Here is a 14,467-nt window from a genome sequence, read left to right as displayed (position 1 = left end):
ATTTTGGAAATCATAACATATCATTAACTTGTTCCTGTGCCTTGTCATAATCCATTTTACTCAATGAAACCCTACATTCATTTGCATTTTTATGTGTTAGTACCAGAAGCAGTTGTTTCAAATATATTTGTCACTTACTTTATTTGTGCTGTTATTTAGTCAGGGCACTGTTTTAGGTACCTATGCAATGAACTGGAAACTAGAACCACTATGTACATCTGGCCCAATATTTTATATATATATATATATATATATATATATATAAAATATTTTTGTGTTATTGTCTTTCTTATGTATGAATATAATTAACCATGAATGGCAGCATTGCTACAAAGTGTTTACCTTTTCACAAGTCTTTAGTTTTCTACCTGTTTGTAGTAAAACCTCTTTTGAAAATTTTTGGTGTTCCCAGGATGAAGACTTCTGACTTCTTCATAAAGATTTCCTAGATGTTTCAAATTCACAGATATTTGAACATCCACTGTAGCTTGTATGAGGGAAATACACATCAGAACACAGGCCTCTTAAATGAAACTTCAAAGACTTCACCTCGAGGCTTGAATACTAAAATTGGTTTTGGTAAGCTGTGGTGTTTGCCCTATCCCAAATATATTACAGTCTAGACCATGTCTGTGGATGCCTTTATATCAAGGAATAAAATAGTAATTATAGACAACATCTGGTGTTGTGAAGCACCAGTGATATGCAATGCTTTGTTTGCACTCTGATCTTTATATTTTTAGTAAGACATAGCAGAGCTAGGAAGTGATATAGTAATCTACAGCAGATTTGAAGTATGTTCAAGAAAAATCTCCAAGAAAAACACACAGGGAAACCCAGTCTCTGGGGTTGCCACAGAGGATAGCTGAGAGCCAGAGAAAGCCTTGGTTCCACCTGGCAGTGTGGAAGATGTTCCTTCCCATCGCCAGGAGAAATCTTCATGTAGTTACCAGATTAAGCACCTGCTAACTAAAAACAAAGCAGTGAAAGGGCTATTTGTACAAAAGCCACACAAGAGATCTGTGGGGTAAAAACGTCTTCTAAGTGGAGTATAAGTCAGCACAGACAGAAAATGCACTTGTCTGGTTTAGCAACTGATTCTGTATGTGCTGAAAAGAGCATTCAGTGGGAACACCCCAGTTCCCACCACTGCTTTGGTGGGAAAAAACTCGTATATTCTGGGTTAGAGAGGCCAGCTTGTAACAAATGAGCATGCTATTTTCAAATATTTACTCGAGATATAGACTACCCAGTTTATACTTTTTAGGTCAAGCCATCAAATTTAAGCAGAAGGAAGATTTAAACTAGGGTTTCCTGCTTTCCAGAGGACTGCCATAACCATGGGACTATTCATTACTCCAAAGATCTGACATTTTTTTTTCAGTGGAAAAAATAATGATCTCAGAGTTGTCTCTGTGTAGAAAGAGATATTTTTTTAATACTCAGAAGTTTTGATAGTCAACCTTTTTGTCCCAGTTTTATGAAATAGCTCTTTGAACTGTCTTTGATTACATAAGCTAATGTGTAAGCTAATTGACTTTAGTCTTATAATAGTAGTAACAGTAATGCAAGCATCATTAAGCAGTTATTATGACTTTTCTTTTGACAAGACATCTCTTAACAGCCTACAATCTGAAGTGATTCACAGGGATCTTTCTTAAACTAATATGCCCTGACAGTTTATTATGAGGCAAGCAGCGTATGAATTCCTACTCTAAGTGTTCTGAATGAACCTGTTATTTTTAGAATAAGTTTCATTTAAACCATTTTAGGTGAGGTGATTTGTATATATTATGAAACAATTCAGTCTTTGAATTTAAGTCTTAGCAATTCACAACAAAAGGCCTTACACTGATCTTGACTAAATTAGCTCAGGGAAGTATAAAATCTCTTCTATGTACCTGGTCAAATTCTCTGTGTAATGTGAAGCTTGTGGGAAACAGTTAGTTTCCCACATAATTAAAAACCCTTTCAGTATATCTTGAAGTTCACTTCAAAATATTCTTAAACTTGTACAGCTGAGATTTTGTTACTGAAGCTTAGTAATTCTACAAATTCCTGGAGGAATCTGGAAAATGTACAACTCGTTAAGGGATCCCCAAAATAGTCTTGTTATTAGTTTTGTCTATTTTTATTTTTGGAATGAATTAACAGCAAATATATGCACAGTAAATGCTGTAAATTTTCTGTCTTAAAATCTTTTCTCCCTTACTTAATACAAGGTTACTGAGGCCTTTCTCCTGACCCTGTGCTGGAGGAAGCCTGTGCATCAGAACCAGAGAGCAGGTAGGTACTGCAGTTGTACAGTCTTTGACATATTTGCATCAGATGGCATGATAAAAAATTGGCATGGAAGAGACAAGGCTCTGTCCACTGAGTTTTCTGACCCAGTAGCTGTCTGGCTGCTTGCTTAGGAATAGAGTATCTCAGTCCCCTGCTTATGGAGGAAGGAAGAGTCATATCAAGCCTAGAATACTTTTTCCTTGCTCAGATATGATACATTTATTCTTCCAAATACCACCGTGTTGCTCTTTAACTACAATGCCTTAAATTTTGTTACATAAACTGACCATGGCTCAGATGAAAACAAGATTTCTTGCTTAACAGATGTTCTGAGCCTAAATGTGTGTTTGCGTGAACACTTTGGTTTGTACAATGCATAAATCTTGCCTAAAGTTGTAGAAAGCCGAAGAACTGATTTTTTTTTTGGTCTTTTGACCATATAATGAAGAATATGTGAGGAACATGTCAAAGGATCTAAAGCTGATGCTGTGTTAGTCATCTGGTGTAATTATCGAAGTTTATGTATTCTTCAGGTATATGGTGATGCTTCTTGTAAGAACATTCGTATCTGTATTGAGAGTGTATCTAAATTGAGTATATAAATTTTTAATTTTCCCTTTGCAGTGGAACTACCTAAAGCCTAAATCAGCACAGGTACATATATATGAATTTTCTTAAGTGTATGATGTGTGCTGAGGAAACATCACAAAAAAAAATAATAATTTTGCTTGTATGTTTACTTAGAAAATGAGTTTTCTGCTTAGGGCCACCAAATTATATTTTAAGTGTAAAACAGTAAAGTAATAAAAAGAAAACCACCCAAAACAACAGTCCTGTGTTGACCACATAAAAAATATACAGTCAGCTCTAGGGGAAGAATAGCATGTTGGCATTCCTTGAAAAAGAATGAGTCTCAAATGTTAAACGCTGTCTGGAATGAGTTTTTACCTACCTATTTTCTTTATCTGAACTGTTGGGAGATAAAAGGCAAGAATTTCTGTTTTATCTCAATACAAACCCATCTTCCTCTTAAGATGAAAGATTCAGGGCCATGTTACTCATACAAGCTGTCTTGTTGGAACAAGTGCAGTAGTGTTATCACAATCTGATCTGCAAAGAAACAGGTTATGCTCAGCAGGGCTATACTTATTCAGGTGGGGATTTACTTGATGTTTGAACTAGTTGTGTGGTTATGTATTCCCCTTTTTTTTCTCCTTCCAGTAGCCACTCTATTGGAGAATCTTGGTTTCCTCAGAACCTGTGGCTGGCCTTTGACTTTCTATTCTGGGTGCTTTGTGGTTCACAGAAGGTTTGAAAGGAAGGTGTGATGCTGTACGGACTTGGGGAGCGAGGGACCATCTATCACTTGCCTTGTGTTGTCATTTATGAATCTTATGATGGCTCAGCCCCTTTTTCAGTAACAGTATGATTGCATTCTACCTTTTTCTCATATTTAAGAGAAATCTTCTCTGTAACATTCACACTATCATTGTCTGGGGAAACAGAAGCAGTTGCATGCATAGACTATCTAAATATTTTCTTGCAGGGTGCTTTTGTCCTATTTATCCATAATTACAGTGGTCTCTTCAATGACATCTAGCTTCAACAAATGAGCAAGGACATATAAACAGTCTTTATGCTTTATTCAGAGAAACAGAAATATTGTTTACTACAAATTAATATTTTTTGCATATTAGAAATTAAAATGGCATAAATTGTGAAACTGGAAAGACACTATTTCCACCTTCTTCAGTCTGTAGAGAAAGGAACAGCCACATAGGAAATAGCAGTTCAGTTTCATTGTTCATCTGGTCTTCTCTATACTGTCAATATCGTGGTCAGTTTGTTGAGTGTTGCTCGCACATCTAATGCTTTTGTTATCTGGTGAAGGAATTTTAACTCTTTTACTCATGGGAGTTGCATGTCAGATGGGAATGATTAATATCTTCACCTGGCACAAAGAGATGAAGCACTGTTACATATCATCTATTGGTTAGAAGTCCCTGTATGGAAAAGTGATGTGGGTCATGAGCAGAAGGGAAAAAATTATCCTATAGCTATATATACTTACAACTGTACTTTTATGTTCAAAAAAAAACTTTCCCCTGCTCTGGTACAGACATCATAACACCAGTGAAAAATCTCAAAACACAGTGGAGAGGAGCTCAAAGCTGTTTTCACATAACCTTACTGTGTCCCACTTCTTCAACCATGTACATTGTTCCTGCCAAGGACTGAAATACAACTGTCGGACATCAGCATTTCCATGCTGAGTAAAATGAATGTTCACAAACCTGCACTGTACAGGCAGAAAGCAGTCTGTTCACTTAAAGCACTCTCAGCCTCAAAATGGAATTGCTGTCTCAAGTGTAAGCACTTACAAATCGTGGTACAAAGCACGTATGCCTTCTTTTTCTGTCAGAAAAATGCTGGTGTATGCATGTGGTGCTCTGAAAACTTTTGATTCCATTCCATTCTGAGTACCAGCCTCAGTTAATCTTCGCCATGTAACATTTAGACAAAAGCTTTTAGTTATGAGTTAGGGCCTTTTGTTAGTTAAACAAACTCTCCAAATATGTAGGAAAAAGAACTTACCGGCACTCTTATCCTTTACACTTTCTCGTCCTTTACTCAGTTCAGTGCACTGGGGCCCATGGGGACAAGGCTGACCTCTGAAGAAGCATTGATTACCTCTTCATCCTGAATCCTTGCTGTGCTGCTTCTCACCTAGGCTGGGTTATCTCAGGAGCTGTTGAGGTGGCTGGTCAGTTTGTGAGTTTTGTTGGGTTTTTTCCCTTCCTTATTTGCCATAGAAATGCATAGACAGTGTCTGCGTGCAACAATCCATAACAGGGTGGCTTATCTCCTCTGCTCTGTGGAAGACAGTACTTTGTGGGACCTTGGAGACTGATGATTGCCTGAACTGATATTGTGCCCCCATTGTAATAAAGCATCTCCTACACAAGGGGACAGGAGGCAAATGCGAGTAAGGACTTTTAATGGGCTCATGAGTTCACTGAGGCTGAGAACATGACAGCTTTGTTAATGATGCTTAGCTGTAGTGGTGTGGCTACTGGGACACCAGACATACAAATTTAGAACTAATAAGATATCACAGAGTTTCTGAAACACACTTCCTGATATGTATGTGAAATTGCAACCATCCATCTAGATACGGTCTTACCTGTTAGAGTTTTATGTGTCGGTCTCATTCTTCCAGCTGAACAGAGGGCTCAAATAAAGTTTTGACCAAATGTTATCGCCTCAGGCCACAACAGTACAGAAGTTTATAGGACAGCCTGGGTAAGATCTCGTTAATACTTGGATGTAATATATTGTAAGAAAAGTAGAGAAAGGAAGAAGATTTTTGGCTCATTAGAATATGTATTTTCCTCTGAGTCAGACTGGGCCAAATACACCTGAGGCTTTGAAGGGTTTATTTCTGAAAAACTGGGAAAAGTTGAAATAGGTTTATAGCAGTTTGCAAGTGCTCAGTGATGTATTGCAAAATTAAACTTGTCCCTGTAAAAAAAAAAAAAAAGTCCATAGTATTACTTCCTAGAGCTTTTCTGGCTTATTTTTTTTAAGAGAGGGTAGTTGAGGTCTGCTTGAATTTAGCTGAAAGAAAAATCCTGACATGTGAAAGCTGTTATAACCTAGCAGCGGCATCCTTGTGTTCCTGGAAGCTCTGTCATGTGGGCTTCATTCAGGGCTCACTGAAGCAACAGAGTCTGTCTTTGCTTTTTGGTTTTGATGAAGTTTCTGTGTGTAAAGAGGAACTTTATTATAAACATTTCTTCTATACCACCTTCTATATCAAAGAAATATACAGCTGAAGTAGTAAATATTTAACTTCCTTGTACCCTTGTACCCTTGTATTCCTTCTCTGCTGCAAAGAAATGTGTATCCTGAATACTCATTTGCATTTTATGTGGTTTCTTACTATGTTTTCAACTGAAGATGGAACAGACCATACATTGCTGTATTCTCTTAAAATACAATTTTTCTTTAGGCAATCTTAAATGCTTTTGCACGTGTTTCATCTGCATTTTATCTCTATCATCATATACATCAACATTGTCACAGCAGAAATAATGATTGAGAAGTTAGCTTGGATGTTTTACCTGGACTCTATTTGTTTCCAGTCTTCTCTTCTCGCCTGGAGCACGTCCTGCCCTGCCTGCTGTCTTTTTTTGATGTTGAGGTCCTTTCCCAAAGAATATGTAGTTTACAAAGGCATATTCCAGCAAGGCCAGGAACACAAACACAAAGCATCCCATCAAGTAAATATCTATTGCCTTGACATAGGGAATCTTTGGCAAGGTCTCCCTGAGGTGGGTGCTGATGGTGGTCATGGTCAACACAGTTGTGATTCCTGAAAAAAGAAGAAAAAGACATTGACTAACAAGACAAGGAAGGAGATTTGAGTGTGAAAGGCATAACGGCAGCATTATATTCCCATGTAGATGGCTTAATTATGTGATCAGATTCTTAACAGCCAAGGGAATGCATTTTGCAGGACTGGAAAGGAAGATATCCTTGCAGGTCTGCTGATAGCACCTTCCTTGGCCTTCCATGCGATGGAGGGTGAATGGAATAACTTTCAAAAGCCCAGGCTGTCTTGATACAACTTGCCTTAATTTTTACAACAGCTTGGCTAGGGAACATGGTGTAAGCTGACCTGGATAGCAAAGAGTCGATTGATGTTTTTTCTATGTGAGGAAATGCTTCTCACTTTATTTACATCAGTAGCCTTGCTTGATCCCAGAGGGTGACTTGCATTGATCTGGAGATCTGGAATAAGTATCTAGCTTTTGATTGAAAACAGAGCATTGAAAGGAGAAAAGGAAGCTAGTATATTTCCACTGATGTCAGTAGGATCTTCTGTATACATTTCAATCATGCATCTGGCCTGAGAGGACACTTTTTAACATCTACATGGATTGTTCATGCAGCACAGTGTAGATATCCTTAAATACCTGAATTAGACTTTTGCGCTTCAGTTTAGAAGCAAGACACTTTTGTTCTGATCCAGAGACCATTATGACAACTGGAAATCAATCAGGATCCCAACTTAACTGCAGAGCAAGAGCTTCAGATATAGGCAAGGTGGCACCTGCCTGCCCTCCTGACAATGAAGGTCCTACGCTGTATATGTAAGATCACAATTAATGATGCTGCAATCAGCAATATGGAATTGGTGCCACTGTATTCAAAGGCAACAAGTATTTATGCAGTTCAGTTATTTTGAGAAGAAGTTACCTAGAGCAACTCTGGCTGCAGAGGCATCATAATTGATCCAAAAAGATACCCATGAAAGAATTGTGATTAGCGTGGAAGGCATATAAGTTTGCAAAATGAAGTATCCAATATTTCTTTTAAGCCGGAAGCTAAGTGATAATCGAGGATATGCTCCTGAAAGAAAGAAATCATATAATAAGTAATGCCTAACAAAAATTAGACACTGATATTTCTGGGTTGGGGAAGAGAGGAGAGGGTTTTTTCAACTAACCAGTGCTTACCTGTTGTAAATTCCACTCTCTTTGATACCATCTTGTAATCAACGATAGAAAATTGTGGGAGCTCAATGTTATTAACTCCTGTTACTGCTGACTCTCCTCCATTCCAGTAAAATTCAATATCATCGGTAGTGTATCCATCTGAAACAGAGGCAAAATTTGGTTATTGACTTTTCTTTTTGTTTTACTATTTTGCTTAAATAGTTGAGGTTCAAGTGGAAGGAACTGTCGTTAACCACAAATTCAGCCTTCTGTTGTGGGACATTCCTGTTATACAGAAGCCATGTAGCCTCCTCCATACCCTGGGGAAGCATCTAGGTGTAAAAAGGGAGAAGACAGAAAACCAGGACAGAATTTAAGATTAAAGATAATTTTTTAGCTAGCGAAAATGCAACAGTTTTCCATTCAGGCTTGAGTTGCTCAGTTTGCCAATAGACTGATACAACATCAACAAAACTTTTAAACTCTTTTTGGAGGAGCTCTGACAGTAAAACCAGCTTCAGTTCCCAGCTTTTCATTTGATTTCCTATGCAGGCTGTGACAAAATACAGAGTTGGGAGCCAGTGGAGGCAAAGATGATTCTAGAAGAATTAAGGTGTCTGTAATATTACCCAACAGTGTCTGTCAGAGCTGAAGGTAACCCTTTGATATTCATGAAGCATTTTATATTTTAATTAGACCATGCCAACTTTGATCTTCTGTTATCACAGAACTATTGCTTTTTTACTTCAAAACTAGCACCTTTCTTCTGTTTCCTTTTAGCAGTGATGTTGATTATTTCTAATTTAATTAAAAATTAATTTGCCATTCTACCACTGGGAATGTTAACATTATTGTTATCATTTTCAGAAATAGTTTGATTGAACTAAAAAGTGACTGAATTTCAAAAAAATCTCAAATTGACAACATTTTCAAACTAATATTTAAGCAGGTTCCACTCTATTGCATTTTTCCAATTTCTCCCTGTATCTACCAAAGGAGAGAACAACTTCTCATCTATTTTTAAACTTTTCCTTCAGGTGTTAGATTTAATCAGGTTTAAATCATATAACAGAGATCAAATAAAAACATGTGTTTGAACTCAAAGCTTTAGAAAACTTGACAGTAGTTTTGCCAGCTGAACTAACCATAGCATCAGAAGCCTCTACAAAAGTAGGAACTTATCCTTTCATATACACCAGTAATACAATATCTAGCTAGGGAAATTAGTCTTGAGATGTCTTTCCCTATGATGGTGCTTGGTAATAACCTCATCTCTGGAAGGCTGGCCACATACAGAACAGGTTCATGGTTTCCCTGGTGACAATCAGAGAAGCTCTCAGAACTTGCTGGCAGGCTCCAGAGACTGCTTGGAAAGCCTGCAGTTATTGAACGGCTATCTTTTGATGCAAACACACAGTGATGGGCTGAACAAGGTTAAATGTTCACATATTTTATTTGTGAACTGTTCAGAACCATGGTTTTCTAACTATAGGAATTGCTCCCAAAACCATACTAATCTATGTAATATGGATCACTGCTGTTAGCTTAAAATGGTGCTTTTCATTACTTATGCTAATTTTTTTTAAATGAACCATCTCAAGGCTGTGACATAGAGCTCTGTATGGCTGGTTTCCATTCCTTTTCACTGCAAAAGGTCAAAGTAGCTCCTTACTAGTGGGACTTCAGTAGCTGCTTTAAAGGCTTTGTACACAAACCACAGAACCAACATGAGCCAAATGTAGGGTGTAATACAGAATAATTGAAAGAGGGAATGAAGACTGCTAACTGTTTAAAAGGCCAAGACCAAGATTGGCAAGGAATTGTTAACTTCATTTTCTTGCAAGTCTGTATTATAAAAAAAATTCTCTTGAATGATTTCCCTTTTCAGAAAAGATGGTGCCAAACAGAGGAAATTGGAACTGTCATCTCATACCGAAAAGGTATGCGTAGGCTTGGTACTACACAGATATCCTCTACATGAGGTAATACTCGTCCTTTGTCTTTAGGGCACAGAATAAAGAACAAAATTGACATCACTACTTAGATGTTGCACAGGTACTTACTGTAAAGTCACAGGTGAAGATTTAAATGTGAGAATCCTGAATTCTACCTCAGGGTTTGGAAGAAAATGATGACCCTGATTCTTCTGTTCTGTGCCATCATCACCTAAGGCCCATTTCACACCCTACCCTTCAAATCTGCTCCCATTGTGCCACTTAGTGCTGGGACCCAGGGCAGAGAGGGGACCTGTCTCCAATCCTCAGCAACTCCTGACTTTATATGCAGCCTCTACAGGCAGCCTCTGCCATCCTCTGCAGTTCCTCTGACTTTTTGATGAAAGAGGGAATAGTTTGGGCACCTCGTTGCAGCTAAAATTCCCTTCCCCAAAGGTGAATTATTGTAGATATAGTTTTTAAACCCCACAGTGTTGCCAAATAAACACCTGGAATACCACAGGTCAGATTTCAAAAAGAAAACAAGCACAACCTCCTACAAAAGGATTGCACAATGTTATTGGTACATTGTGTGCTGATGCTGGATCTTAACAAAAAGAAATTACGTGAGTTCTGTAATGTAGACAAGTGTGCTTTTCACTAATCTTGGAAAGGTTTCTATGACTTTGGCTACTAAATGAAAAGTAAAACTAGTAGGTTATAAAGTCAGTTGAGCAAAAGCAAGAACGTTGCCTGGAAGATACCAGCTGGTGACAAGCCATCACTGCTTGACCATGGCAGGCCATGTTTTTAACCTTTACAAACTTCAAAGAGACTTCTAAATACATCAAACAATGAACCTAATATAAGCATCTGCTGTTTCTAAATATACTGATTTCTTCCTTGAATTTACTCATTTGAAGCTGAAGGAAATTATGAGAAAGGGATAGTGATGTTTTTCAATCAGGAGCATTCACATTTGTTAGCTCTCTTTTTAGAAGAGTAATTGAGCAGGAACATCTTCCTGTGCTTTTATGTAGAGCGAACCTCAGTACATTCATTATTTCCTTGGCAGTCATTGTAATAACTCTGCTAGACACTAAGAAGGTGTAAACTCTCCCTGGGCAGTCCATTCCGTGACGTGATAGGATTGTTGCTGTGTGATGCCCTTCATTATGTGTTTTGCACATTGTGCAGGTGTATGAGAGGCATTGCATTCCTGGCTGATGGTGACTCACAGGTGCAGGGCTTGGAGGCCCTCATGTTCTATAGGTGTTGACATGCTATTTTCTTTCCAAACTAGCAAACTTGAGAGGAAGACAGTTGGCTGCAGTTTAAAGACAGGAATTGATCTCAGCTCTGAACAGTTAGCAGAGGACAGATCACTCCTTCCTTTTGAAGTGGACAGTGCCTTTAAGAGAGGAGCTGTAGTGATGTAAATTAAGAAACCTTCAAGTGTGGAGCAGCACTGACTTCTGGCTAGCAGGTAATGACAAACCCTCATTTTAGGCAGCAAATGCCTTGGCATTTACAATGGAAGAAAAGCTATTTCAATGATAGGAAAAGTGTGTTTTACCTGTGCAGTGGCCAGTGTAAATGCTGAGTTGTTCACTAAACTTATCTGTACTGCCCACGTATTCCCTCTGCAGCTCTTTTTCCATGTAATCCTTTTCCCTCTGTGCGTGTATCCATGTCACCAATTTAAAGAGATGCCTCTGCTTTTGTGACAGAGAGCGCAGCACTCTCAACTGGACAAGGATGTGCGAACACAAATTTCACAAGAGTCAGATATCGAGAACCGAAATATTTCAGTTACGTTCGCAACAGCTGTCCAAGAGCAGTTGCAACTCTAACTACAGAAGTCCAGTATTATTTCCCCCGAAGAGCATCGCGCCGGCGGGTACCGCTCCCGGCGGGCTCGCGGGGGCGCCCGCGCTCCGCGGCCGGGCGGTGTCGCTGCGCGGCTCCTGCGGGATCCGCCGGCCCGGGCGCGGAGGGTGAGCCGCGATTTGAGCACATCGGCTCCGTATTTCTAGAGCAAACATGGCCTGATTTCTGGGCCGACATCCCTGACAGTCTAGCTCACTTCATCAAACAGTTTTCCCAGGAATTTTGCGTCTAACTTTGTTGACCTAAATAATAAATGATCACTAAAGTTATTTATTTTAGTTAATAAATGTCCCATGAAAAATATTTGATCTATTTAAGCCTTTGTGTGCAAGATTCTTTTCCGTCTTTAAAACAATTAAAAAATATTTCATTGCCAAGCTCAAGATATGAAACTTCTGCTTACTAGAAAATATTGTCCAGAAATGAAAATACAGCCCTTGATGTGCCAGCACTTTTTTTTTTTTTTTTTTTTTAACTTCTAGAGCAGCAGCTAAGACTTCAAGTGAGAACACTTGGTCAGAAGTACCACAGATCTAAAAAGTGTCTAGGTACACACACAGCAGGAAATAGATTATGTATAAATCTTGCTGTTCACAGAAAAAATATTTTGGAAATGTTGCTGACATTGTGATATAGCCGAGGTTAACAGTGTATTGGATGTCACTAGGCTGTTTTATTTTCCACTGCAGCACCTACCATCTTAAATACCTCTGGGATAAATAAGGATCAGTGTTACTTTAGCAAATTAAAGTCATGGTTCCACTATCTTTACCAATTCAACAGAGATGTCCCTTTTTCCTTCTTATTCTCCAGGGCAGGTAGCTCTGAAACACCCAGAAACACAGTTTTGTCTTAGGATCTGTGTCTAAATAGGGTTTTTCAAAAGTCTGCATCAATTGTGTGTGACCCAAATCTTTTGGCCCTGTGTAAGGATGTGAGGCTAGAACCCAACCCTCTTCCATCCCTCCTGGACCATGCCTTTTGTAACAACTTAGTCTTTGTTGCTAAATGTAGTCTTATATTTTTCTTGTTATTATTCCTATGACTGTATTCAAACAGGAAGACAATGCATTTCTCCCACACACCACTGAGGTGGTCCATACAGTGGCAAATGTATTGTACTATTTCAACTTAAACCTAACATGTGAATGGGGCATCACAGATCTGAAGATGTGGTTTGTAACTGTAACTAGTTAACATTAAGGTGAAAGAATTGCTTGAAAAGACTCCCTGCCACCTGTGTTTGAGCGTGTATTTGCATCTTTCAGTTACCTTTTTTTTCACTGAGAAATATTTTCTATAGGCAGATGGCAGATTTTAGCTGGAGATATAAGTCAGAATTTAGCCTTAGCGACACTGACCCAAATGAAAACTTGGCTAGACTGCTGGAGTACTCCAATTTCATGGCTGGGCTTCGCGAACAAAGATTTGGGAAAGGTCTCTACCCACGTTTGTCACAAGCGCACTGGTGGCTAAAAAGGCCAATACGAGACAGGTATGTCCGACATGTGCTCCACATTGTCAGTTATTTAAGAAGGTTTCTCAAATAAAAATAAATTTTATGTATGGAGCAATCTGTTCCATCCCAGTTGGAGACATCACTTCCTATCCATTCGAAACACAAAATAAATGTTATTACAGCACAAAGTTACTCTCGCAACATCATAATCTAGTTCAGAGAGTGAACCTTGCCTAAATTTGCAAGTACTTTTAATATTGGTTTATTGTTACTTGTTATAATTTTTTACCCGTTAACTTTTTAAATCTCATTTGCCAATGAGATTTGATAAAAGCTTCAAAGTCCTTTGGGAGAGAAATTGTTTGGTTTTGCTTAGTATCTCCATGATGGCTAACACAGCAGGACTACAGGATTCTCTGAATCACTGTAGTCTCAGTAGAGACTCAGTAGAGGGAAACACTGAAGGACTCTGGATAAGTAGTCAAACTTGTACTGAAAATGCCTTACCAGTTAATTTGGCTCCTTCTACTGGATTATGCCAATGATGTCAAAGGACCTACTGAGCCTAAAATAAATATAATGCAATGAACAATCAGAAATGCACATTACTATGTTTTACCTAGTATGTCTTTCTAGTGCAAGAGTATCTCCTGTAAGGCATGCTGCTATTTTTATTTTGTGTCGTTTACTAATAAGCATTTAATTATCAGGAAAAAAAAACAAACCAAGGAATTATTAGGAAAGGAAAACAAATATAAAATTCTTTGTTTGCATTTCCATATAAGTTCCAATTCCTGTTGTGCTATTTCTTCATTACTATATGCAGTTTTGTTTCTTTCCCCAAAATCGCAGCACTAAGTTGGCTAGAAAGAAGGGCCATGGAAATGATGAAGAACAGACTTGCTTCCATGGAAGAAAGGACTGTCTGAGTCATTACTCTTTAGCCTGGAGGCAAGGTGGCTGACGGAATGTTATGATAAAAGTCTGTATGATCCTAAGTTAGCATGTGAGCTTGAAGAGCACATGATTATTTACAGTCCATCAGACTTCCAAACCAAGAAAGCAACAAATCATATGTCTAGTGGTTAGTTTGACAGAAATAAAGGGAAATATAGCACATGGATAAACTGCAGAACTCACTGTGTTCACTCATTGACATGAATGTCAGAAGTTTAAACTAGTTCAGAAGCTATCAAACAGTCACAGAATAAAAATCTATCCAGGTTATTAAACACAGTGATACTATTTCTGACTTAATATAGCAATGTGCAGAACACTTACTGGAGGTGTTTACTGGGGAAATATCGGGATGTTTATCCTATGTTCTGTTCCAGCTTCATTGATATGTACTGCTGGCCACTCTCAGAGACAAGACGATAGGTGAGATAGACATTTGATCT

General features: G+C 38.4%; 1 protein-coding gene across 6 annotated transcripts in view; it reads right to left on the bottom strand.

The window, feature by feature from the left end:
- GABRB1 (gamma-aminobutyric acid type A receptor subunit beta1) overlaps positions 1 to 14,467 on the bottom strand; it is a 129,187-nt gene that overhangs the window by 7,331 nt on the left and 107,389 nt on the right. For 2 of the 6 annotated variants that reach the window (XM_027717690.2, XM_027717691.2), the window contains 3 exons: positions 7,806 to 7,943; positions 7,546 to 7,698; positions 6,408 to 6,658 (listed from right to left, as the gene is read on the bottom strand). In XM_027717690.2, the coding sequence (XP_027573491.1) occupies positions 6,408 to 6,658; positions 7,546 to 7,698; positions 7,806 to 7,943 (542 nt within the window). Of the gene's footprint in view, positions 1 to 3,907; positions 6,659 to 7,545; positions 7,699 to 7,805; positions 7,944 to 14,467 lie in introns of those variants that run through there. The other 4 variants (XR_005564930.1, XR_003540096.2, XM_039384993.1 and 1 more) reach the window with 4 other exon arrangements.

This window comes from Pipra filicauda, unplaced genomic scaffold (assembly GCF_003945595.2).
Source record: "Pipra filicauda isolate LSUMZ 115617 unplaced genomic scaffold, ASM394559v2 scaffold116_size3395265_pilon, whole genome shotgun sequence".
NCBI lineage: Eukaryota > Metazoa > Chordata > Aves > Passeriformes > Pipridae > Pipra > Pipra filicauda.
This window is presented reverse-complemented; position numbering and strand designations above follow the sequence as displayed.